We start from the raw sequence: 23,883 nt of genomic DNA, 5'->3' as shown, positions 1-23,883 counted from the left end.
TGTAACTGCAACTGCAGCGTGCAACTGCAACAAACCTGCGGCTGGCAACAGAAATAATTAAAAATAATTACAACCACAACGTTGACGATGACTATGGCAGCAACACTGACAGAAGGATATGTGCAACGGCTTCAGCATAAGCTGCAGATGCAGCTGCAGCTGCCAGCTACTTGCCACTTGCAAGTTGCAACTGCAACACAGCCAGCATGTGCCATGAAGTCGCTTCACATCAAATTAATAACCTGATAAAAGAGTCTCGCTCTCTCTTTGCTTGAGAACGAAAAGGAAAACCAAACAGGTCCTTGCTCCCGCTCCTTTGTATTCCTTCTCCTCCCCTCCCCTGTTGCCACCCCTTGCACTCCTCTCGCTTCCTTGGCCAAAATAAATGCATGCAATTCGTCTCATTAAATGCCAAGCCAAGCAGAATGTTGCCCAAATGTTTGTGTGTTTGTGTTAAAAATACAAACAAATAGCAACGAAAGAAAGCAAAGGAGTAAGAGAGAGATATAGAGAGTGAGCAAAAGAGACAGCAAGAGGTGTGTGCAGTCAGGCTGCCGTGTAATTACAGCAATTGTAGCAATTTTAGAGAGGAGTTTTGTCGCTAGCAGCAAGCTCACATTAAGTATACGCAACAACAATGAGCCAAAGCAAAAAAAAAACAACACGTTGCCACAACAAAATGGGTCAAAGAGGCGAAATGGCAGCGAACAGCTTAAACAGTTGCTGTTGCAGCTCTCAAAAGTATTTTAACACCCAGGCGAAATTTCACAGCGCAAAAGTTGTAATTTTCTTGTTAATTTTAGTTCTAATCCCCTTAACTGGGCGAAACTACTCGGACTTTGGCTTGAACGCAGCTGAGATTCATTTCGCTCTCTCTCTCTCTTTCTCTGTCTTCTAACACTTTTGGCCAAATTAGCCAATTAGCTCATGAATTTTGGACAACGATTTGCAAAATGGGCTTTTGGCTTATGCTGAAATCTGAATTTGAGCCCCCAGCCCCAAGAGGAAGAGACTCCAGGCTGAGACTAGTGCTTGGGCAAGTGGAATTTTTAATTACGAATAGCAAATCATACTATAAATTAATAATAATAAGAGTTATGCCAAGTGGGTCGATGTCATTCTGCTGCTGCTCGAATTGTGGATTGGGACCGAAACACGTGCACACAACTTGCCAACTGAATGTTGCCTTTTGCCTCACAGTCCTCAGTCCAATGACCCCCAGTGGCCCAAATGCCTAAGTATTACGTGTAAGCCGTATGTAAGACACAGTGAGAGAGAGTAAGAGGGAGAGGGGAGAGAGAGAAAGAGAAGGACACGCACACCATTTAGTTGACACACACTCAGGACATTGCTCAAATTATTTTAGATTGTCGCTCAAAGTTGAACCGAGTCCCAGCTCCCAGCTCCCATCTCTCATCTCTCTGTTGTAGGCTCAGAATATCCCGTTGTACATCAGAGACCTCGTCTGCCTATTCAGTCGGCTTTAGCCTAAGCTTTGCTTATTGCACTCGGGAGCGTGAGTCACACAGAGCAGAGTCGGAGCGAGAATGAGAGCCCAGGCAGCAGCAGCCCACTTGGGGATTGTTTTTGGTGACCATTCGTTGCTGAAGCTCCTAATGTCCACACGTAGGCGTCGTTCCTCCCGCTGACCCCTGCCACCTCTACACACACACTCACACACTCGTCCACAATTCATTCTCTGTTGTGAAATTTAACATATGTGCACAATTTGTAAGTGTATAAGTGTTGCCATGTCTTTCTTTCTGTCTCCGACTGTGTATGTATTTGAAAATTGTGTAATTTTTCAGCGACACGCTCCTTGCTGGGCCTCTCTACTCTAGGGATAACTAGCCGAAGCAGAACAGCAGCGAGCAGAGGGTCAGTTTGCTGACTGCGCCTATTTTTCAATTTAAATGACAAACTTTATTTAATGCCGCAATTTATTTGGCCCTAGACTTTGGCCCACGCGTAATTCTATTTGACGCTCGTCGAATGCTCCGCAATTTAAATTGAATTTCCTTTTGCAATCTATAAGAAACAGGACGAGCTTAGCAGCAGCCCTTAGACTAGCATACCCTGTAATTAGCAAGACAGAAGGAAGGAAGAAGGGCACGAAAGAGTTACTTACATTTTAAATTTTATATAATAAAAACTCTCGATCAACTTATAGCATTTTATTTTTATTATTGATCAGTGCATCTTTTAAAATGTTTAAACAACAATTCATTGGCAAATATTTCAAATCAGTCATTGATAAAAAATTTTAAAACAAAAGTTTAACAATGAGTTATTTATAGGTCTGTATATCGAATAAAAAGTACATATAAAAAATTATTTAGTAGCAGAGATTTCAAATCTGTCATTGATTGAAAATCTTAAATCAAAAAGTTGAACAATTTCTAACAAAATCCTGCCTCAAGGCTTTACACTTCGCCAATCAGTTGCCAGCTTAAGTGGTCTGCCTCATATTTATCGCTGAGTATGTCGAGCGTCTAACATATGTCACTCTTAGTTCTTTTCGCAGTCGTTTTCTTGTGTTTTCAATATATTTTTCTTCGATTTTTTTCTTAACTCATCTGCGTGGGCATCGATTGAGTCTTCGCTGTGTCCTGCGGCTTGTTGCTTGCTGCTTGTTTGATGCTAAACAAAAGTAAAGCAATTTGTGCGCCAATCAAATTGAAACGCCGCCAGCAAATTGTGTGCGTCCTCACTTTAAGATCGCACTTTCTGATGCATAAAAAGCAGCTTAAGTGGTCCGACAAGGACACGGAAAAAGAACGGGCAGAACGGGCCTAAGCTGTCCTGCAATTAACATCAAAAATGCCCGAGCCAAATATCTATTCCATTCAAGGCAAAGTGGATTGCCAGCACCTGCGCCCCGTCCCCGAGACTGTGACTGGTCCTCACGAGTCTCAATATCTACTTATTACATGAGAAGAGGCAGGGGGAGAAGTGTGAGTAAAACAACTCACAGCTGTTGCTTTGTGCCATAAAAAGCAAGCTGAGACTCGAAACTGTAACTGAAACAGCAAAAGCAACAACATCGACATCACTGCGTGGGCAGCCAAGCAAAAACCGCAGACACTTTCAATAACTTGACCGATATTTGTCTGTGCTGCGGCTACGGCAGTTTCCCTTGACTGTGGCCAGCAGCTGTGGCTCGTCGATTTTAATTACGGCGCAATATACAGTAATAAAATACAAACATTTTTGGCTTAATTAAGCCGCAGCTTGCACTTCACTCCTCACTATTTGTGCCGAGGAGGCTTCGTTTCTTTTTCTTTTTTTGATAATTCAAAGCGCTGTCAAAACACAGCGTCTGCAGATAACGGTACTTCACACACACACACACACACACATACAGATTGAAAAAAGGGAACTGCCGCTTAATATTCATGGGAAAAGTCGACAAGTTTTGTGTCCAAAACAAACATTTGACGCCCCAAACACATACACACAGAGAAGGAAACACAGAGAAACAGAGAGACCAAAGTGAGGCGAAATTTCTGGACGCGTTGCCATTTTGATCAGCCATTGAGGCGGCTTAATTACTCCGACGAGGCGAGGATATAGCCCCAAAAAACGAGCTAAATGTCTATGGGAGAGAAACCACAGCAAATACAACAGCAACAACTAAAACGTGAACGTGAAACGAGAATGGGAACAGGCGAAACATAAAAGTAAATTTTGCGAGCGTATAAAAAGTTCAATAAATGTCGCTGCCATCGGCGTTAGCCATGAATATGAATGTCAATGGGCGATGACGCTGACTCTGATGCTGATGCTGACGCTGACCTGAACGACAAAGCACTGAACCCAACAGCGACAGCAACGACCACATAACAGCCTGAATACAAAATACAACAAAAAGGAAAGGTATCAAATTGCCAGCACATTTTGCATAGAGTGTTGTTCACTATGGCTATGGCAGCATGGTCACAACAGAATTAAACAAAGAAGAAGAGTTTGCAAAACGATTTGCAAAAATGTGTTGCCTACTTTGCGGCGCAGCGTTGGAAAAAGTTCCGACAAATTCTGTTGCCTACTTTTGCGCGCACAGTGTAAATACAAAACGCATTGACAGCAAATAGAAAAAGCATTATTAAGCACATTTTAAGCATGCTGGCACTAGCTCAAGTATCAGTTGAAAAACAAGCGAACGAGAGAGTTGCAAAAAACGTGCTGCCTTCGGTTTTAAGGGCAGGCAAGGCGCATTTTTGTCTCTTACAACAACTTTAATCGCTTTCCGTGCAAACAAAATGGCAAAGTTTAATTGCTTTCTGCTGTTTTTGCAGCGCCCAACCAATTGTAGCGGTTGTTCTGGTCGTTGTTGCTGTTGTTGTTGTTGGCCACATGCCAGGCACAGCAGCCGCCTGACAACGCTTGCAGCCTGCAGCTTCTCCTGCTGCTGCTGCTGCTGCTGTTGCATTTTTCGACGGCGCCGTGTTTTTTTGTTTTTACACGGTTCGCAAAAAACGCCACAAAAATTAAAGCAATGCGAGTTCATTGAACCAAATGTGGCACAGCCACAGCCTCAATATAAACGACGCAAAAAACAGGCTCATAATTGTTAAACATGGCCATAAAAGTGTCACACGACCCGCTGCAACTGCAGCCATAAATGTTAATTGTAGCCACATTTTGATAAACGATCGACTAATTGACTTTCGGCCGTTGCTTGTTCGTTGGCTGCTGGCCGTTAACTGTTGAACGGCTGTCTAATCAATTGTTAAATTAGCCATAGGCTTAGGCAACAGGCGCCAACGAAGAGCCTTTAAAGAAGGGGAAACGGAAAGAGAGGTGGAGACAAGCGAAAAGCTTGTGGCAGAGTCTGTAATTGTGTGTTGCATAAGCGAGCGACTGGCAGATTTTGCATATCAAAGCATACAAAATAAACTGTGCGGATGCCGACAAACGGGAAATGAAAAACGTGTTGGCCGCACACACACCCACACTCACACACACTCGCATCCACACACTCACGCAGAGATAGAGAGAATGACACATCAACACAATGGCAATCTGTGTGGCATACAAACATCCCAAGACGAAATAAATAAATATGACACGCGCGAGCGAGCGCATGAGAAATGTGGCAGCCCTTTAGGCGCCACACCGCCTTCGTTGTTGACAATACAACAACACAACACAACAGTAGCAACAACAAAAACAGCATTCGCGTCAACAACAATAACAAAAGTTTGATAGCAATTGCAATTGAGTGAATTGTGAGATACCCTGTGAGTTTTGAGCACAGCAATTCAATAAGCATCAAATGAAAGATCTTTAAAAAGTAAATATATTCAAAAAAAATGGCAATCAATATGGCGAGATACCCTGTAAATAATGTTAAGTTGTGGGAAAAGGAAAGCTACCAATTTAAGTTACACTTTTTGAAGGATTTTCTAGCATCAAAATATAGCAGGCATATGAAATAATTACACTTCTTTTGATTATATATAATTTTGAATATAATTTCAAATATATATTGATTTAATATTTCTGGTTTATATTTAGTCAAATCACAAAACAAAAATCGAGCACTTTACTTTAAAAAGAATCTGAACTAAGCTCACAACTTTAGATCATATTTATTCAGCTTTCTTTTACAAAATATTATCATATTCTTAGACTACATTTATTCACTGCACAAACCAAGGTTTAAGCAAAAAGAAAATAGCAAAAATGCTATACTCGTACAATTCATTTAATATTAAGCGCATACCCTGTGAAAGTAGCAAAAACACAAAAGAATGGAATTGAATTCACAATCAAAAAGGGTCGTAAATCGTAACAAGAAATCTAAGTAAAGCCCTAAACATAGTCTCTGACACACTGTAATGGGTATCTAAACCAAATGTAAATGTGCATAAATTTGGAGCTTAAGCCGCAGCATACCCTGTAATGCGAGCGCGTTTTGCTACAGGATAGAAATAGCAGCAATGCGGCAACTCAAAGGCTTTGCTAGAGATGCCGCCTGCTCTCTGACTATACGAGTGGTGTGTGTGTTTGTTGTGTGGTGTATGTTGTCTGACTGTGTGTGTGTTGTTGTTGTTGTGAAATATGTAGGAATGACAAAGCAATAAAAGTGCTACAGCAGCAACACAGTGGCACAACAGAGGAACACCAGCAACAATTGCTTCAGCGCGTTGTTGTTTCCTGCTAGTTGGTTGCCTTAAACATGCTTAAACAACACTCGCTTTTTCTCTCTCCTTCTAACAGCCTCTTTCTCTATCTCTCTCTAGCTGTGTGTTTGTGGAATTTTTAATAAAACGGCTCAGGCAAAAGACAAGGCAAGCAAATGGCTCAAAAACTGTAAAGCGTCTTCCATCTATGTAGGTTACTGGCACGCCTTAAGGTATGCAACAAAAAGCGAAAGAGCTGCTTACCCTCCCCCCTCTCTCCCACACATCTCTCGCTGTCTGTGTGTGTCGCCTCTGCTGCTGTGTGTGCGTGTTAATAAAACGCAAAATGAGCTTGTATTGCTACAAAATCATTGAGGCCTACAAGATTTAGAGTCGCGCAACTGGTTTATGTGCCTCGCCTCTGACTCCTTTTTGGCTGCTGCTGCTCCTTGGTCCGAACTACTTACAAGCCTGAAACACAGAAGCGCCGCGCACATCGTTTTACGACTTGTATGTTGGCACTTTAGGTAAAGGCTTAAACATTTCAGCCCGGCTTTCGCAGCCAGTCGAGCAGCTGCGCTCGATGCCAAAGCGTTTTTTAATAGTCTGCAGACATTTCTTTTTGCGCTGTTGAACGAGCCCAATTTATGATAGCATCTAATTTGCTGAAGCCTCGAGACAATGGCAATGAGACGCAAGTTGGGACGTGCATGAATTTAATTATATTTATGCCGTTGAAAATTAGTTGAAATCAAATGCATAAATTTCTTTTAGCAACAACATAAAGAGAGCAACAACAATGTCAGTTACGTGACTGAAATGCGATAAGCATAACAAAATTGTGCCAAATGCCTCAAAAAGACTACACACACACACACACACACATATAAATCTTGATATACTATATATATGTGTGTGTGTGTGTGCGTACAGTTGTGGCAAAATAAAAAACAATTTCAGTTGCTTTAGTCCTTGTAAGCGCGCACGTTTCGCCAAGCCAAGCAAAAAATAGAAAAGCGGAAGAAAAATAAAACAAACACGAGCGCATCACTTTTGGGAATTGGCAATGCTCGACTGGCGAATACGCTGTAAATGGATTGAGTCATAAACTGATTATCTTTATTACATTTAACAACAGTTTTGTTTTGCAGCTGCAGTTAAACAATGAGGTTTTCAGCTGCTCTAGTTTTGCCCAACTCTTGCGATTAACAAGGTAGGAAATTTTCAGCATAGCTAAAGATTAGAGTGAATGAAATAACTTACAATATTTATAATGTATTTCATTTAAATAGTCAGGAAGTTTTATACTTAAAGCAGAGGAAGCAGTCACATATTATAACTTCATAAATTCCTAAAAAAAAAAACGCAACATTTTTATTCAAGTTTTGCTAGTCACAGCACACACAAGAAAAAGGGCAAAGAGTATGAGTATTATAAGATGCATATAACAGACTTCCAACCCACATGGCTTGGCATATTGCGTCTTGTGCGCGTACACAAAAATCCAACTGTCATATAAATGTCAAATCCATAAGTGTTGCGAAATGTTGCGGCTACAGATCGAGCAAAACAAAAAAAAAGAACACGAAAGGCGAAACTTAAGCACAAAGAGACAAGCGACAGCTCAATAAATTTTTTGCTAAACCAAAGCAAAGGCTGCTCAACAAAAAAAAACACATAGAAGGAAACTTTAGTCATAAAATCAGCAGGAGGAAAGACCGGCTCATTGAAGTCTCCGCATAAAGCGCAAACAAATTCATAAATTAGTCGAACGATGCGTTGCGTTGTGTTGTGTTGTGAGTGTAGTTACCTAGAGTATGACTCGATGAATATGCAAAAGATAGACTTCAAGCTGTCTACTTGAGGATATGTTACATCATTGGCAGCTTTTTTATTTGAACGAGCACGTCGCATACATTTTTCAGCAGCATCTCCAGTTCCATATGCTGTTCTGCTTAAATCGACAACAACGACTCAACGACGGCAACGACAACCTTTTAAAGATGCCCCCAGGCAGGTGGCAAGTCGCAACAGTCGCCCACGTTCGCTCCTTGAATCTTCGGGGAAAGTGTGGTGCGATGTGAATAACCTTCGCCTGTAGGCAATACTTGAATCTACTTGCGAGCAACTGTGCACACACACTTCAAAACTTCTACGCTTCTGCTTCTTTCTGCCTGTTTGTTTTCTGCTTTGCATACTTTGCGGCGCGTTCGTTACTGCTGCCTCATCGATTTGACGCTGATATTTTTGTGCGTGCCGCACGCCTCACGCCGCACGCCGCACGCCGCATGCCGCACGTCGCTTGCCACATGCGTGTCCGTGTCCGTGTCCATGTTCCATGCTCATGTCCATGTCTAAGCGGTCGTCGCGCTCCATTCATCAGTCTGACACCAGTCAAGTCGCCACCTCGGCATCTCGTTCCCTTTTGCCGCCTCTTCACTCTGATTGCCAATGCCTTTGGGCCATAAGTTTGCTTTGGCATTTCATCAAGTTGCGCACCCCCGGGACAAACGCCTTGTACTTCATTCTGTTCCATTTTTCTGCCTGCCATTCACACGCACACTTCCAAGTGGGAGAAAGAGAAGTGGAGAAAGGGAGGCAGCTGGTAAAGCATATGCATTAGATACTTGATTGGATATGAGCATGTTTAACTGTCTGTCAACGAGATGGCCCAGATTAGCATGTGAGCGGCAGCAAACTTGCATTCCAATGCGAAATTGAAATGGAATTCGAATTGAAATTGAAATTGAGTATTAACGCATAATTTACTAGATCATTATTATTATTGTCTGCGGTAATTAGTTGGCCAACTTTGTGGGTCAAGCAACTGCGTGTCTAGACAAAGCTTTTGCAGACACATATTAAATACTGAATAAGTTTATTTTTGAGGCATGTCTGAGTTAAGTATAAGTAGTTATTTATTCTAGCAGTCAAAAATATGTTAAATATCTAATAATGTGTCTGTGCTAAACCTGTATTTAACAATTTGTAATTCCATTAACGAAACTGGTTATTCATTAAGAAATTGATTTTCTAGTTCACATTTTTATAATTTTTTTACATATGTTTATTTTTATTTATATTTAACCATTTAACTAACTATAGTTTCTATGATTCTTGAAACTTTGATTGTGATTAGATAATTTTGGAAGCTATTAAAGAAATTTTTTTGTATGGCAATTTATGCCCACTGCAGTAGGGTTTTAGTTGTTTTGGCTAACAATCTGATATATTTTGCACTCTATGGTATAATTTGAATAGAGTAGTGTATAAATATACTTAATAAAGTCATTAATTTGGAATAATTTAAACAAAATATCGAATTGTTTTGATTTCATTTAAAATGGGTAATCTCACAGTCGAGTAAAATTGACAATAGTTTTCTTACTTGTTTCACTAAATATCTGAAAAGCTGATAACTTTTTTATCTGTTAAACGAATTTGTTAATGTAGAAATTACCAATTTAAGCTGTTTTCTTTCCTCTCTTCTTTTTTGTTCCATTCTAAAACATTTTTTCTGTCATCATAATAACAAAAGATTCTCTGTTATATATGCATAAAAAGCGTTAATTTTCTGAATAAACTACAATTGAGTACAAAATGATTTAACAAGAAAAATGCAATTCATTCATTAAACAATTTTTTTTTTTTGCGTGCTTAAATTAATTAATTAAAATACCTAAGGCACTAGACAATACTTTTTGGTGTGTGTCTTATTGAAACAATTAATTGTTCCGACAATAATTGACATAACAACCTCATGCGTTTTCACGTAATTATGCGTTAAATTATGTCAATCGTATTGTTGAGAACTGAATGAATGAATGAATTGAGTTTGTTTTCAATTCAATGAATTTTTATCGCTATCGATAGCTGTGAATAGTTTGCGCATAATTTTTTATACTCAAATGGGTGTGCTTTTGCACTTGATCGGTGAGTTGTTTTTATTAATTCATAAAGAGATCAAAAGCGTATTGAATGTGCATTAAAAAAGGTTTTATTGTTGTTTGTTGTTGTTGGGAGTTGGAGTTGGAGTCGGAATCGTAAATCACGACAAGTGCAACAAAGCCGCGGCGCTTTTTGTGTGCTTACTTTTGCTTTTGATGTGAAAATATTTGCAAAAATGTTTAAACTGGCCGACAGCTAAAAGAATAACAACAAAAGCAACAACAATGGAGCAATTTGTTTGTTGTTAAATGGCGAACAGCTGTGCAAATAACAGCAATTTACATTTAACCGCATCCGTCGCATATTTCTCGTCGCGCGTTCTCTCACTAAATAAACACATAAAAATGCAAGAGGGAAAACCGCAAGTGTAAATATATTTAATAATAAACAATGCAAGCAAAACGCAACTTTTATGAATTCATTATTGAATCCAGCACACACACACACACAGACTTTAGCAACTTGCAACACACGCAAACACACTTTTATTTATTGAAATGCAAATACTCTCTCTGAAAAAAAAAAAAATGAAAGGCAGCAAGTTCAAACAGGAAAGAGGAAAGGTTTGCATATGCTTTTTTTGTAGTCGCCCTTCGCTTTCTATTTTGCTAACGAAATATGTTCACGTGTGCGTATGTGTGTGTGTGTGTAGTATTGTTTATGTGTGTGAGTGTGGCACACAATTTGTATTTGTGTTTGTATATGGCGAGCAGTTGTGGCACTCGACCAACCTTCGCGCTGTGGTTTTGCGACAGTTGCTTTGAGCTTGCCACATGCGTTGAGCTGCGTTGAGTTCCATTGCGTTGCTTTGCCTCGTGTTGCACATTCAAACTGGTCACACACACACACACACTCGCAAATCGTATGTGAGCCTGTGCCTGTGCCTGTGCGGTTGCACCACAACAGTTTGACTTATTCAACATGCGTCAATGTCACCTGACAAACTGGAAAATGGCATTGGCAACGCCGTCGCCATCGCCATCGCTGTCGTTGTCGTGCTGTGTGCAACCAGGGACATTTCTCATTTCCCATTTACCATTTCCCCATTTTCACCTGCAATTGCAACCAACAATTCGGACAGCTAGCTAGCTAGCTTTCCTTTTATTAATTGAGTTCGTTTGCTTCGCTTGTTAATTCATCTCATGCCCCAAAATCGCACTCAACAGAATTGAATTGAATTAACGAAAGCTAAAATATATTCTAAAGAAAGTCATGACCAAAAACACTTGCTATTAAAATTGGAAATCAAACTCTATGAATAAATATGTCAATTAGGTTTCTAAAAAATTTCTGTAAACAAAACTATGCAGTATTCAAAATCACCTTTTTTATTAAAATCTTGCTTTATTAAAATCATTTTCTTTACCGAGATACAAAAACCTTTTAACCAAGACTAAAATATATACATAAGAATATTATAAGTAAAAAGTTTACAGTTTCTTACGATTTCAACGAAACTAAACCGCAATAAGTAAAAACTTTTGAAATCTTTTAAGTTATAAAAGAATATACCAACAGATTTCTAAATAAACAGATTCTAAAAGATATTCATAATATTGTCAGAAGTAAAAACTTAACACTAGAACAATCAGTAAAAATTTAAAAGAATCAATTTGCCATAAAAGTGTATCATTTCCTGTCTGAGATTATTTTCATTGATACTTTAGAAGAAATCAGACACTTGATAAAAGTTAAATCACAAATGACAAAGCAAATATTATTGCAGCTTAAGTGATTAGTTGAGAATTCACTTAAAAATGATTAAAAGAAAGAAGTTAAGCTGCTTTGCAATTGTGCTAAAAACTTTGCCAAATTTTATGCATCATTTTTTATAAATTAAAGTAAAACTGCAAAAACCATATTTCAATTTATGTATAACAAAAAGCTTAAAGCTTTTTATTTTTATTTTTATGGAAAACAATGCTAAAAACTGAATTTTGTTGAGAAATTATTAAATGATTTTCCCCATGTTTTTTTCTTGACTGACAGTTCGCTTTGGGAATCTTTCAATTGCGAATGACTTAAGCTGCAGAGTAATTTCTATTTGCCTTTTATTTCGCAACGACAAGTAGCTTTTAGCAAAATGAAATGCACACACACAGAGCAAGAGAATCAGAAATAGATAGAGTGATAGATGAAGAGACACAGTTGAAGATGGAGCTGAAGGTAAACGGCGAATGTTGCAACAATTTGCAGCAGAAAATTGCATTTGGAAAGCATTTCATTTGAAAATTACAAAGCAGGCAGAACACAATTCCACGCAGTCGAAGACAAAACGGAGAACTAAGAGAACTGAGAATAGGAGAGACACAGACACAGACACATACAGAGACAGAGACAGAGACATAGAGAAGTGCAAAAGCTGAAAGCGGAAAAATGTGAAATGAAAATGTTGATGAAATGCATTTAGGCAATGACGTCCCGCGGCTGCTGACAGCAAATTGCATCAGCAAACTTATTGCACGTCTCTCACTAGGTTATATATCTATCTATGTGTGTGTGTGTGTGTGTTTGTGTGCATGGCTGTGTGTGTGTGTGTGAACTGCCTGTAAAGTGTTTGGCTTTTAGTCACTAGCTGTATGCTGCGTGCTGTGCCTGGAAATGAGTGAATGAGTCCATCTGTGGTTGCAACAAACAAAAGCTGCCAACTGCTCCCAACCATTGCAGATGTCAACTGCAACCACAACAACAACAACTACAACCAAGTCCCTGAACAACATCAAACAAAATTTCGTAATACCAACACTTTGAAATATTTAACTAGTTAGCACACGCTTCAAATGCTCTTTTCCTAGAGCAACGAAAGCTAATAAATATAGTTTTTATTTTTTATTAATATGCAACAGTACTTTGATAAAATTTGCTAAATTGTTCTTATTATTTATTTCATTAGTATACTTTATTGTTAGTCTACCTTACAAATAAATATAATAGTATTTTCTACCTAGTTTTTATAAATATTAATATGTATTTCGATAATCATAAAACCACAAGAATACCAGTTATATTTCTATAATGGCATGGTAAAAAATCGTTAACTAAGCAAATACAAATTGTAAGCAAAAAATCAACAACAACAATTGCTTTGTCAGCATGTGGTTTAAAATAACAAATCCCACGATTTGTCAATTTGCAAGCTAATAATGCTACTCTCGCTGACGATTGTTTAAAATAAACAAATCCAAACTTTTATGCACTCAAACTGCAATATTGTAAAATCATAATAAAAAGATACAAAAAAAATTTGTGTTTTTACACAGTTGTTATCAAATAGTTTGTATTTTTTTTTGGGGTATTCTTATCTACTCCATTAAAAAAAAAGATATATTTTAAAAAATTGAATTTATTTGTAATTTAAATTAATGTTTTTTTTTTGTTTTTCTTTGTGATACATTTTACTAAAATTTATCAAATTTTTATCCATATTTATTACTAAATCATCATTTATATTATATTGCTTTTATTACAAAAAAAAGGTTCAATATTCTATTAAATTTCCATTTAACTTTACTTAAATATTGCTTATATTAAATTCCCAAATAACTTAAATATTCAACAGCATTTTGTAAAAGTTTGCTGAACCATTTTTATAATTTATTATTTTAAAAAAGTTCCCACTTAAAATTAAATAGTTTTATACTATAGAAAAATATTTAGCAGCATTATGTTCAAATATTGTTAACCGTGTTCGCTATTCATACTACTATTTTACCGAAATTTTTATTGAATTAATAATCCTAGGGGTTTAATCCTAACTTTTTGGATTGAAGTGAAACAAGAATTTTTAATGCAATTCCAACGGAAAGTTAACATATAAACTATAAACAAGGAGTGTTTACTAAGCTTAAAGTTTTATTTATATTTCTAAGTATGCAAATTAGAATGTGTTATGAAATAAAATATTCTTAACTGGGATTTATGCTGTGAGAATTTCAAATTGTTTAATAGTTCCAAAAGAACTCGTACAACACCTTCACACTTGAGGAGCTTTGTTGTGGGTTTTAATCTCAGGCTTATGCACGTTTACGTTTAGTTTGAAGGACATTCTGTCTGCGCAATAATAGAATATAATTTCTGCTTTTCATTTCGGGCATTGCCAGGACGCAAGTTTCGAGCATATCCTAAACCCAACAACTTTATCAACGTGCAAAAGAGAGAAAATTTTGTTTTTTTAGTGTGCGCAAAAAAATTTGTGTTTTTATTTTTTTAGCCACAAAAACTTAATAAACCCTTCCACAACCAAATGGGTTTGGGTATAACAACAACAGCAACAACAACACCAACAACTGATGCAGTTGCAGCAACAACAAAAAGTGGAGCAGCAACAACAACAAGATGAACTGCAGCCAAGGCAACCGCTGCATTTACGAGTGCTTTCTGCTCGTTAGTTTGTCATCGTGTGTGGATTTTTGTTTGCTGTCTGCGTGTGTGTGGGCGAGTGTGTGTGTTGTGTATTTTTTTTACGTTTTTACGTTTTTTATTTTTTCACTTTTTACGCTTCTTTTTTGCACAGAGAGACGAGCGAGCGCCGAATGTTGAGAATGAATTGAAAATGAAATTTTATGTCAGTGTTGCAGAAAGTGCGAATGTATGCGGCAGCGAGTGTGTGTGTGAGAGGGTGTGTAGCAGTGTGTGTGTGTGTGTTTGAAAAGTTGGCGTGGCAGACAGACATATGGAGATGGCATCAGCAGCAGAGAAGGATGCGAAGGACTAAGGGCTACAAGTGTTTAGCTGGTTGATGTTGTTCTTGTTGTGCTTGTTGTTGTTGTTGTTGTTACTGTGACCTTGCCACACATGCATAAATGAGCAAACAGAATACAAAACGCCGTTAGCTAGGCAGAGTTCGACACGCCCACAAAAAGTTGGCTTTAAACAAATTTTGTGTTGCCTACTTCAAGGCTTCAAGCAATTTAAACGCAATTAGCTCGCGATTGTGTTTGCGACTGCGAATGGATTGACACAGTCATCAAATAAGCAAAACGAACAACGTCTCAACATTGTATATAAAAGTCTTGCCTCCTTTCGCTTTCGCTTTCGCTTTTCGTTAGTTATTCCCTTTTTCCCAGGCAAAGCGAGAAAAGCGAATGACAATGAAACTTTTGTCTCGAAATTGAAATTCCTGTCAGCAAAATTTAAAGAATTTCAATTGTGAAACATTCGCAGCGCAGTTTTCCTTTGACGCCACGCCCCCACACGCCACACGCCGTACGCCTTTGCCTCAGCTTCAGTCTCAGCCTTTATTGTGCCAGCCGGAAATTAGACGAGAAATTCAAAGCGACAAAAACAAAACGCAGAGCAGAGCAATTAGAGCCCGCCGGCTCGAACAATGTCTCTGTGTATGTGTATTGAGAGACCAAAAGTAGGGGTTGATAGAGGGGCGATGGTGGACGGTGGCAAACAAATTAAATTTAATTAGAAATTAAATGAAAATAAATTGGATTATTTAATTAAAAAGCGCGCACTCACCTTTAAGCAGCATCAACAGCAGCCAACTGATGAGCCAGTTGAGTAATCCGAAATTGGCTCTGGACATTCTCGCTGCTGGGCGGGCAAACAACATTTTGCTCGTTTTTGTATTTTTGTATTTTTATTTTTATTTTCGGTATTTTTCCCGGGGTCTTGTTAGCCCCACTTTATTGTTATGATCGTTGTAGTTGTTGTCAGTCCTCACTTAAGCGCGTAATTCGCTGTGGTCTTTTATATGATATCTTTGTTACTGTTGTTGTTGCTGCTCGTCCAATTAGAGTCAGCGTTTGAAAGAGCAACAAGAGCCCTGCCAGAAAACGCTCCAGCTGCGGAGTAAGCTAAGCGCTCACACGGGACCAATAACAAGATGAGTCGAGTAGCTTGTATCTTTTTAAATGTATATACTTGGGTATATATATATATATAGATTTCGATATCTATATCCTATTCGCGTGAACTTCCTTTTGGCGCTTTTTAGTGCCCGCTCAGCAGTTAATTTGTTTTCAAGATTTCTTTTCTCTTTCTCACGTAACTTTGCTTGTCTTTTTTTATTTTCTTTTATTTTTTGGCGCGTGTAAAACTTTGTATTTTTTTGGTTTTATTTTGTGTGTGCTTTTGTTTTACTGTAAATTCAATTTGCTTGTTTTGCTTTTAAACTAATTTGCTGTTCTCCAACTTGTTTCACAGCAGCAGCAGCAGCACCATCGGCGAGCGCCTCAAAGTATGCAACGATTACGACACGCAACACGACACTCGCTGAATCGCACAGATACAATTGTTATTGTTGTTGTTGTTGATGGTTGTTGTTGATTTGGTTTAGATAACGAAATATGCGACAACGACGGAGGCCCAAGTAATTTATCTTGTTGTTTTGCGGCTTAGCACTTTCACTACTTTGGTTTGGGGTTCAGATTCGGATTGGGAATGGGATTCGACTTTACAGCATCCCCACGCACCCCCCACGCACTAGTCCTAGTCGTACTAGTCCTGGGTGTGGCTAGATCAAATGTTTTGCTTTCGCTTGTTACATGCACAAAAGTTGCAAAGTGCTTTTCCTTGTGTGCTTGTTGTTTGTATTTGTTTCTGTTTCCAATGACAGTTGTTAGATTGATGGAATTAACACGATTTGATTACCGCTTTTTTTTTTGTTGTTGTTGTTCTCGACGACGTTTGGTACGCTCTTGTTGGTTTTTTGGTTGGCTGAATTATGCATATGTTTATTGCACCTTAATCACCCAGCCATTAACTGGCCATTAACACGCACGGTTCGGCGCCATTAAGCAACTCCAAAGACCCGACACAAAAAAAGCCCACACATTAGGCTTTTAGCAGGCAGCAGGCAGCGGCTTTTGGGTTAAGCGCGTCGCAACACTGTTCGAGGAAACACACAGAACACACAGAACTTTCAGCACTTGACAACACTCTTGACAGCTCCCCCACGAACATAAATCAAAAACGCGTGCTTCGCACTCGAGTCACAGGATTGAACTGAACTGCTCGCGTCGCTTTGCCGTTTGCCGTTCGTCTTTCGTCGCACGAAGTCTCGCCACTTAACGAACTCAATCGCGCTTCGGCTCGCACACGATGATGGCAGAGTCAAAGAGAGTGCAAATGTGTTTTGAGTGAGAGCGAAAATTACTCTTTGGGCAAGAGCTCAGTGTGTATGTGTGTTTGTTTGTTGTTGCTTTTTGGAATTATTGGTGCACGAAATTACAGCCGAACTTTGGAGTACTCTTAAGTTGCACGTAGTACTAGGAGTACACTCGTTGTGTGCTCCTTGTTGATGCTATTTTATTTGTTTATAGTTGTTGTTCTTTTTATTCGCGTTGTTGTTGTAGTTTGTTGATATTATTGCTGGCAGAGTTATTTTTCCAAATATAATATAGAATGTATTTCAATAAAACAGAACTAACTGAAACTGGTTTTCAGTTGAATATTATTTGGTTCCACTTTTGTTAAACTTATAGTGAAATATTCAGCAATGAAATGTCAGTAGAATTTGAAGAGGACTTTAAATTATATTTTTAAGAACTACCTATTTCAACTAAATGCTATTTTATTTTGTACACTAAATTCAAACAAAGATTTATTGAATTATTAATTAACTTATTAGAACCCATAACTCTTTATTTTACCAGAGTTCTTTCGAATATGTAATTTTTATATTATAAGAAAAGTCTCAATACTTTATTTTTTTGACATACTATCATCTTTTTCGTTTAATTATTTTCTAATTCAATGAAATGGTATTTATTTAGCAGTTTAATTTGTTTACTTTTAACGGACTCAAAACTGACCGCCTCAATTAACAATTGATGCAAACTGTAAACTAAGCAACTATGGCATGACCTAGGTCAGTTAGCCGCGCGTATAAGAGTCTGCTTATCTGCGCTCTTATACTGTCATCTGAGTGTTAGATTAAGAGAGAATTTCCTGCTTAACGTGACTGCGTACAAACTCTTAAGCTGACTGGCTAACAATAACAAAAAAGTGCATTTTTAATTAATGCTTGTAATTAGCCGTTTCTTTTCGTTTTGTTTTTTGTTTGTGTGGTTTCATTGTTGCCAAATGGCGAAAAGGCCACATAAACACACCAACACACACCATAGAAAAAAGCGAGAGCGAATTCGAAGCGAGTTTCAATCAATTTGCAAAACTTTTTAATTACAAGTCAATTTCATTTAAGCAAACAAACAGATAATAAAGTCAATAGCTTATATGCTGGACTGCACACACTCACACACACACATAGATAGCTAGTTGAAATGCTTAAATCAATTAAATTAATTAGCGCCACGAAATATTTGAACGATGCAGCGATAAGGTTGCAACTTTGTTCTCTTTTTTTCCTCATCAATTCAATTCAATTCGGTTCGATTCAACAATATTTAATTAATTGCTTGGCCAGTTACAATGCTCAACAAATAGGACAGCTGCTGATTAGGTGTGCTAAACTGCAAAATACCCTGTACAACTCTATAGTTAATCCCTTAAGTTTAACAATCATTCCCATTTGTAATCCCCTCCTAAGTGAACTCATCTCATACAGTTTGCTATCTACGTGCACTAGATGGCGCCACCAGATGCTCTCAAACAGTTTGTTTATTATAAGTTGTTTGTTGCAGAAAAGTTTACGAATATTGCTGACTAAAATTACGTTATTTTGTATTCAGTTCGAAAAGAATTAATGGATTTAATAAACGAAAAGCAATTAATCTACATTTGCAACCAGCTTAAGTAAATTCAATACGAGATAGAGAGATATTGATATAAATTATCAGTTTTAACTATTAACTATCCTTTAGTTAAATTACATTTGTACATATTATAATAGTTGAATATTGTAGTTCATCTGAAATTTAAAATAACGATATATATTGCACTCCTATAATATTCGATTATTGTTAAAAAGTTTAGAAAAAAATGTGTTGGTAGATTTAGATAGAGAAAGAACAGATATGAAATTAAATTTTCCAAATGAAACCTTTTATTTTATCTGCCTTGTGCAACCTGTTACATGCAACTGCAGCAGTCTTGCATTACTCACAAAAGTTTCCATGGCCACAGGGTATAATTAGGAGCAATGTCACTGTACGTGTATTTTTGTGTGTGTGTATTATGCAATCGCGCTTTTGACTTATAAATGCGGTGCCAAGGCCGTCGAAATTACAAGTTTTACTTAAGCCAAAAGTTGAGCTTGTTCTCGTCTCCGTCTACAATCTATCTTCATCTCTATCCCCGCTATCTATCTCTAGTTGTGGCATGTACTTATGGTCGCAATTAGCGCTCATTTTCCATTGAGGCACGTGTCAATCGCATGCGGGGCCATGCCCCAAAGCCGATTAGAGACGCCTCCGCTTACGCAGTTGCCACAGGGTGAGACGCTAAAACCGAAAGCGAAAAGAATGTAAGTGAAAAGCAACAACAGCAAAAGCGAGCCAAAAGTAAACTTTTTAATTGAAACAATTTGTAAAAAAGACGCACAACAACAAAACTGAACTGAACTGAAGACAGCAACAAAGATTGGTGTAACAAAGTTTCGTTTCAGCCGCTTTTAGTCTTGGCCAACGGCTAAGAAAATCCAAGGCTAGAGAACCTGTCCTCAACTTCCTCTCTGTCTCTCTCTTCGCTTCGCTTCGCTTTGTCTTTTTGTGTTTGTCTTTGTCTGCTGTTTGCGTGATTTCTTTATTGAATTATGCGGCTGCTTTAACACGATACCAGGATACCTCGAACCGTATTGATTTACCATATAGACAAGGGATGTGGATGGGAGGAGTGAGGGGATCGCATAAATTTGAAGCATTTGGCAAATCATTATTCGAATCAGCGTTCGCACACACAATTGGATTTTGCCAACGCGGCGCGCACAAAACAAATCAAAAATCTATTAAGCAACCCGCCCACGCGATAGCTACCCCCAAAACCCCTCCTCCCCCTCTGTATATCCACCCCTAACTCCACTCTGCACATTTTTTGCTTGTAGCGGATATCTTGCGGTCACGTGTCACACGAATTGCAATGATATCGCGCCACGTTGTTGACACTCGCTAAAGCGAACAATTTGACTCGAGTCGAGTTGAGTTAAGGGTGGCTTTTGGGGTGCAGAGGGGAGGGAGATGGCTTCATTAGAGCGCACACAGTGTAAAGGCGAAAGTGAAAGCGTGTGTGAGAGAGTGAAAGTGATGACCCTTAAGCTGAAGCATTGCTCCCCAAAAGTGCCATTAATTGAAATGCCAAGTACCCCCCTTTTCTCCCACCCTCCAACTCCCACTGGATGCTTGTGAAGTCAAGGATGCATGAAAAACAACAACAACAACAACAACAACGAAATGACAAGCACATTCATAAGAGCATACAAAACAAAAAATATGTTTTTCGATGCGCGTTGACTTTTCAAATGATTTTGATTTGTGCAGAGCTGCACCCCCACCTAGCGGCAGGTGGCGGCAGCCAAGCAGCGCCATCCACTGGGACCTTTAACAATCAAAACGAACGCATAAAACAAAAGCAAAAGCAAAGCAACAACAATAACAACAACAAGAACAGCACAACGAAAACAGATAGAGAAAGCGAAAACGAAAGCGAAAGCAAAAGAAATGAGCGGCAAAGTGCAATAAAAAGCAAAGCCCGCATAATTTAACACAAGTGCGCGCACTTGTCAGCTCCCCTGCTCCCCTTCACACTCACAACCTAACCACACTCTCTCTCACACTCGCTCTCTTTCTGCACATATGTCTGCGTGTGAGTGTGAGCGTGCGTGTACTTGTGCTTATGTTTGTGTGAGTGTGTGTGTGTGTGTGCAGGGTGCAAAAGCGTCTCAATTATTTGTTTGCACTGGGATTTCCCGCACACTTTGTCTTCTGACTGTGCGTGCGAAAAGTGGGCGTTGTTACGCCTCTTTTTATTATGCCACAAGGCGGGCAGCAGTACTGCGACTGGCTGTGGCAGCAACCAAAGCAACAACAACAAGCAGCATTAACATTTAAAACAATTTTCAATGTTGTAAAAATAACTGTAAAAATTTCAGTGCCACAGACAGGGAACAGCAACAACTACAACACGAAGAAGAAGAGCACATTTGCTATTTATACCCCTCTCGCTCACACACACTCTTGCTCGCTCTTCAACTAAGTGTGTTTGTGTGTGTGTGTTTGACACACGCCTGCATACTTAATACAAACAAGCAGCAACAGCATTTGCCTTTGGCTTTGCTTGTTTGATCTGCCACCTCGCTCGCTCCTCCTCCGCCTCCTCCTCCTTCTCGTCCTCCTTCTCGTCCTCCTTCTCGTCCTCCTTTATTCACACTCTGCAGACGGTTTCCTAAAGCCACAACAGTTTTTCTTATCGCTCAAATGTCATCGACTGTCGACAGTTTGGCTTTGCCACTTGCCACTTGCCACAATTTTTGGCGACTGCTTTAGCACTGCTCCACTGCGACCCTCTAACCCGCCCCTCCTCCTTCTGCTCTGCCTCCCCCATGCCCCTGTCTTGGCCTGGCCAACAAAGAGGCGTTCATTTGTGAAATCTAAGCCATGCCCAGGGGCGGCACTTGCGGCGTTTAGTTTGTAATTTAGCGCATTTAGTGCTCCATTTCCAGCTCGCTCTTCCAGCTTGCTTTCTTGCCATTTCGAATGCGAGTCCTTTGGCGTGTGTCCTGGCTCTGCAGGAGACTCTGAGTGTGTCTACCATGCATGTGGTTGTTCTGTGTGGCAACTCGCTTGCAAAATTTCACTTGATTCCTAATTGTTCAGAGATCCGATACTTAGCACGTACTATGACAACTACTAGAATATTCAGTACGATATCTTATTTGCAGATAATTTTCTATGATTTACGATTCAAATATAGTTGATGTTGTACTTATGTTAATTTATTATGAAATACGCATTTACTATATTTATTTATAATATATATTTTCTATCTTCAAAATTATGTTGCGATCTCATTTTATTTTCAATGAAAGTCCGTGAAACTCTCAAGCAACCTTGGAAATATTGTTGCTAAATATCTGTATATGATTTAATATGACTGGACAGACGGACAACAGGATTTAGTCATAGGTGAATATTGATAACTAATTACGAAACTATTTCTGTGGAATATCCAATTAATTGCAAGCGAATTTTTTATAAATGTAATATAATTTTATAATTGATAATATAAGAGATAATAATATATGTTGTATGGTAATTAACATAATAACATCAATCATATAAATACATTTCCAACTGAACTAAGCGAAGTTACTAAGTAAAGATAGTAATAGTGTTGATCAATTTGGTGATTGTGTCTATTGTGGTTTTTGAAATCCAAATCTTTTTGTGAATGGACAGACAGACAGCAGGAGCTAGTGATATTAGCCCAATATTACTAAGTAATTTAGTTGTGGGCGCCTTTAGCTGTCTATCCTGCTGTCCATCTGAAGATATTTCAATCTGACTGCTTGTCTAACTAGCTGTCTTTCAATCCATCCATCTGCGTAGCTGTCTCTCTATCCATCTTTTCAAACAGATTAACAACATTTGTAGAGCTTCAACCAAGAGACATTCAAATCATAAATGCGATGTAAAATCTACAAAACCCCAACTCACCATCTATTACAACAGTCGGTAATTAAAGCTCTGATAAATTGAATTAATTTGATTAAAACTCAATCAGAATGGCGTATGGCTTTCAACGAATTACCATTAATAATCAATGGCAACTAATGCAATGACCATTTGCCAAGCACAACTCCAGCAATTGCGTCCCAACTCGAGAGGGGGAGCAAAATAAACGAAAGCTGAAGCATAGCTAATAGTTTCCATAATGCCAGGTTGCAAAAGGGACAGCAGACAGGTGGCTGGAGACAGTAGAGCAGGAGGAGGAGGAGGATGGGAAAAAGTCGACAGCTGGAGTGGAGTCAGTTGCTTGGGGTCCTTCAACCACATAAATTTCTCATCAAAATCAATAGCAAATCAAATGAGACAGGCGCGGCCGAGGCCACAAAATGGATATCGAAGTCGATGTGGATGTGGAAGTGAAATGGGAAGCCTGATGACATTGGCTAGTGTTAAAGTTAATAAATTGCCGGCAGGATTTATGGGCTGGTCGCTGCCCTTGGCGGCAATGACATTTCAATGTTTACATAAGCCGACCAACTGTTTATTTCTATATATATATATTTGTGGATAGTACATAGTATCAACATAACTATATAGTCTGATGGTTTGGGATTGGCGCTCAATGATGATGGCTGCTTTTGCTCTGTCGCCTTCTGCGTGGCTCTTTGCATTAATTTCTATTTATGCCACGCTTCGCATGTGCCACAAACTGTGTCTAGGCATGACACTGCAAATGGTGACATATGCATTGCTAAAACCTTTTACATTGACCACGCTCCACACTCCCCAATCTTTCTCTCTTCCCCCCTTTTTTTTGGTATTTGGCTGGCGGCTCATTTTGATTAAATCAGCCATGCGAGAAATTCAATCAGGTTTTAGCTCCCTATTTGATGGCTTTAAAAGGCTTTTAGGGCTCGGACTCTGCAACCGAATTCGAATCGCATTCAAACCCAATGTTTGTCTGTGTGTGTGTGGCATGCTATAATATCATTTATCCAATTGCCACACACACTTTTTGACATGTCATGCGATTATCAGCATTCTGCCACATTCAATTTGCGCTCAATTTAAGTCTTTAATTTCTGTCAAATTTCCCCCAAGTGCGAAGCTGATAAATAAGATATGTTATGTTTGACATTTCTGAAAATATGAATAAGAAATATGTTGGCAACTGTTGAGTTTAAGTGCCAACGACCTCACGCTGAGCCAGCTTTTTAAAACGTAAACAACAAATCTTTCAC

The 23,883-nt window shown here is 38.7% G+C and overlaps 1 protein-coding gene across 2 annotated transcripts in view; it reads right to left on the bottom strand.

The window, feature by feature from the left end:
- Window positions 1-17,011, bottom strand: part of LOC117567394 (zwei Ig domain protein zig-8) — a 73,296-nt gene extending 56,285 nt beyond the window's left edge. For both annotated transcript variants that reach the window (XM_052004214.1, XM_034247345.2), the window contains exon 1: window positions 15,540-17,011. In XM_052004214.1, the coding sequence (XP_051860174.1) occupies window positions 15,540-15,633 (94 nt within the window). In that variant the 5' untranslated portion in view covers window positions 15,634-17,011. The remainder of the gene's footprint in view (window positions 1-15,539) is intronic.
- Window positions 17,012-23,883: the final 6,872 nt, after the last annotated feature.

This window comes from Drosophila albomicans, chromosome 3, assembly GCF_009650485.2.
Source record: "Drosophila albomicans strain 15112-1751.03 chromosome 3, ASM965048v2, whole genome shotgun sequence".
Lineage (NCBI taxonomy): Eukaryota > Metazoa > Arthropoda > Insecta > Diptera > Drosophilidae > Drosophila > Drosophila albomicans.
This window is presented reverse-complemented; position numbering and strand designations above follow the sequence as displayed.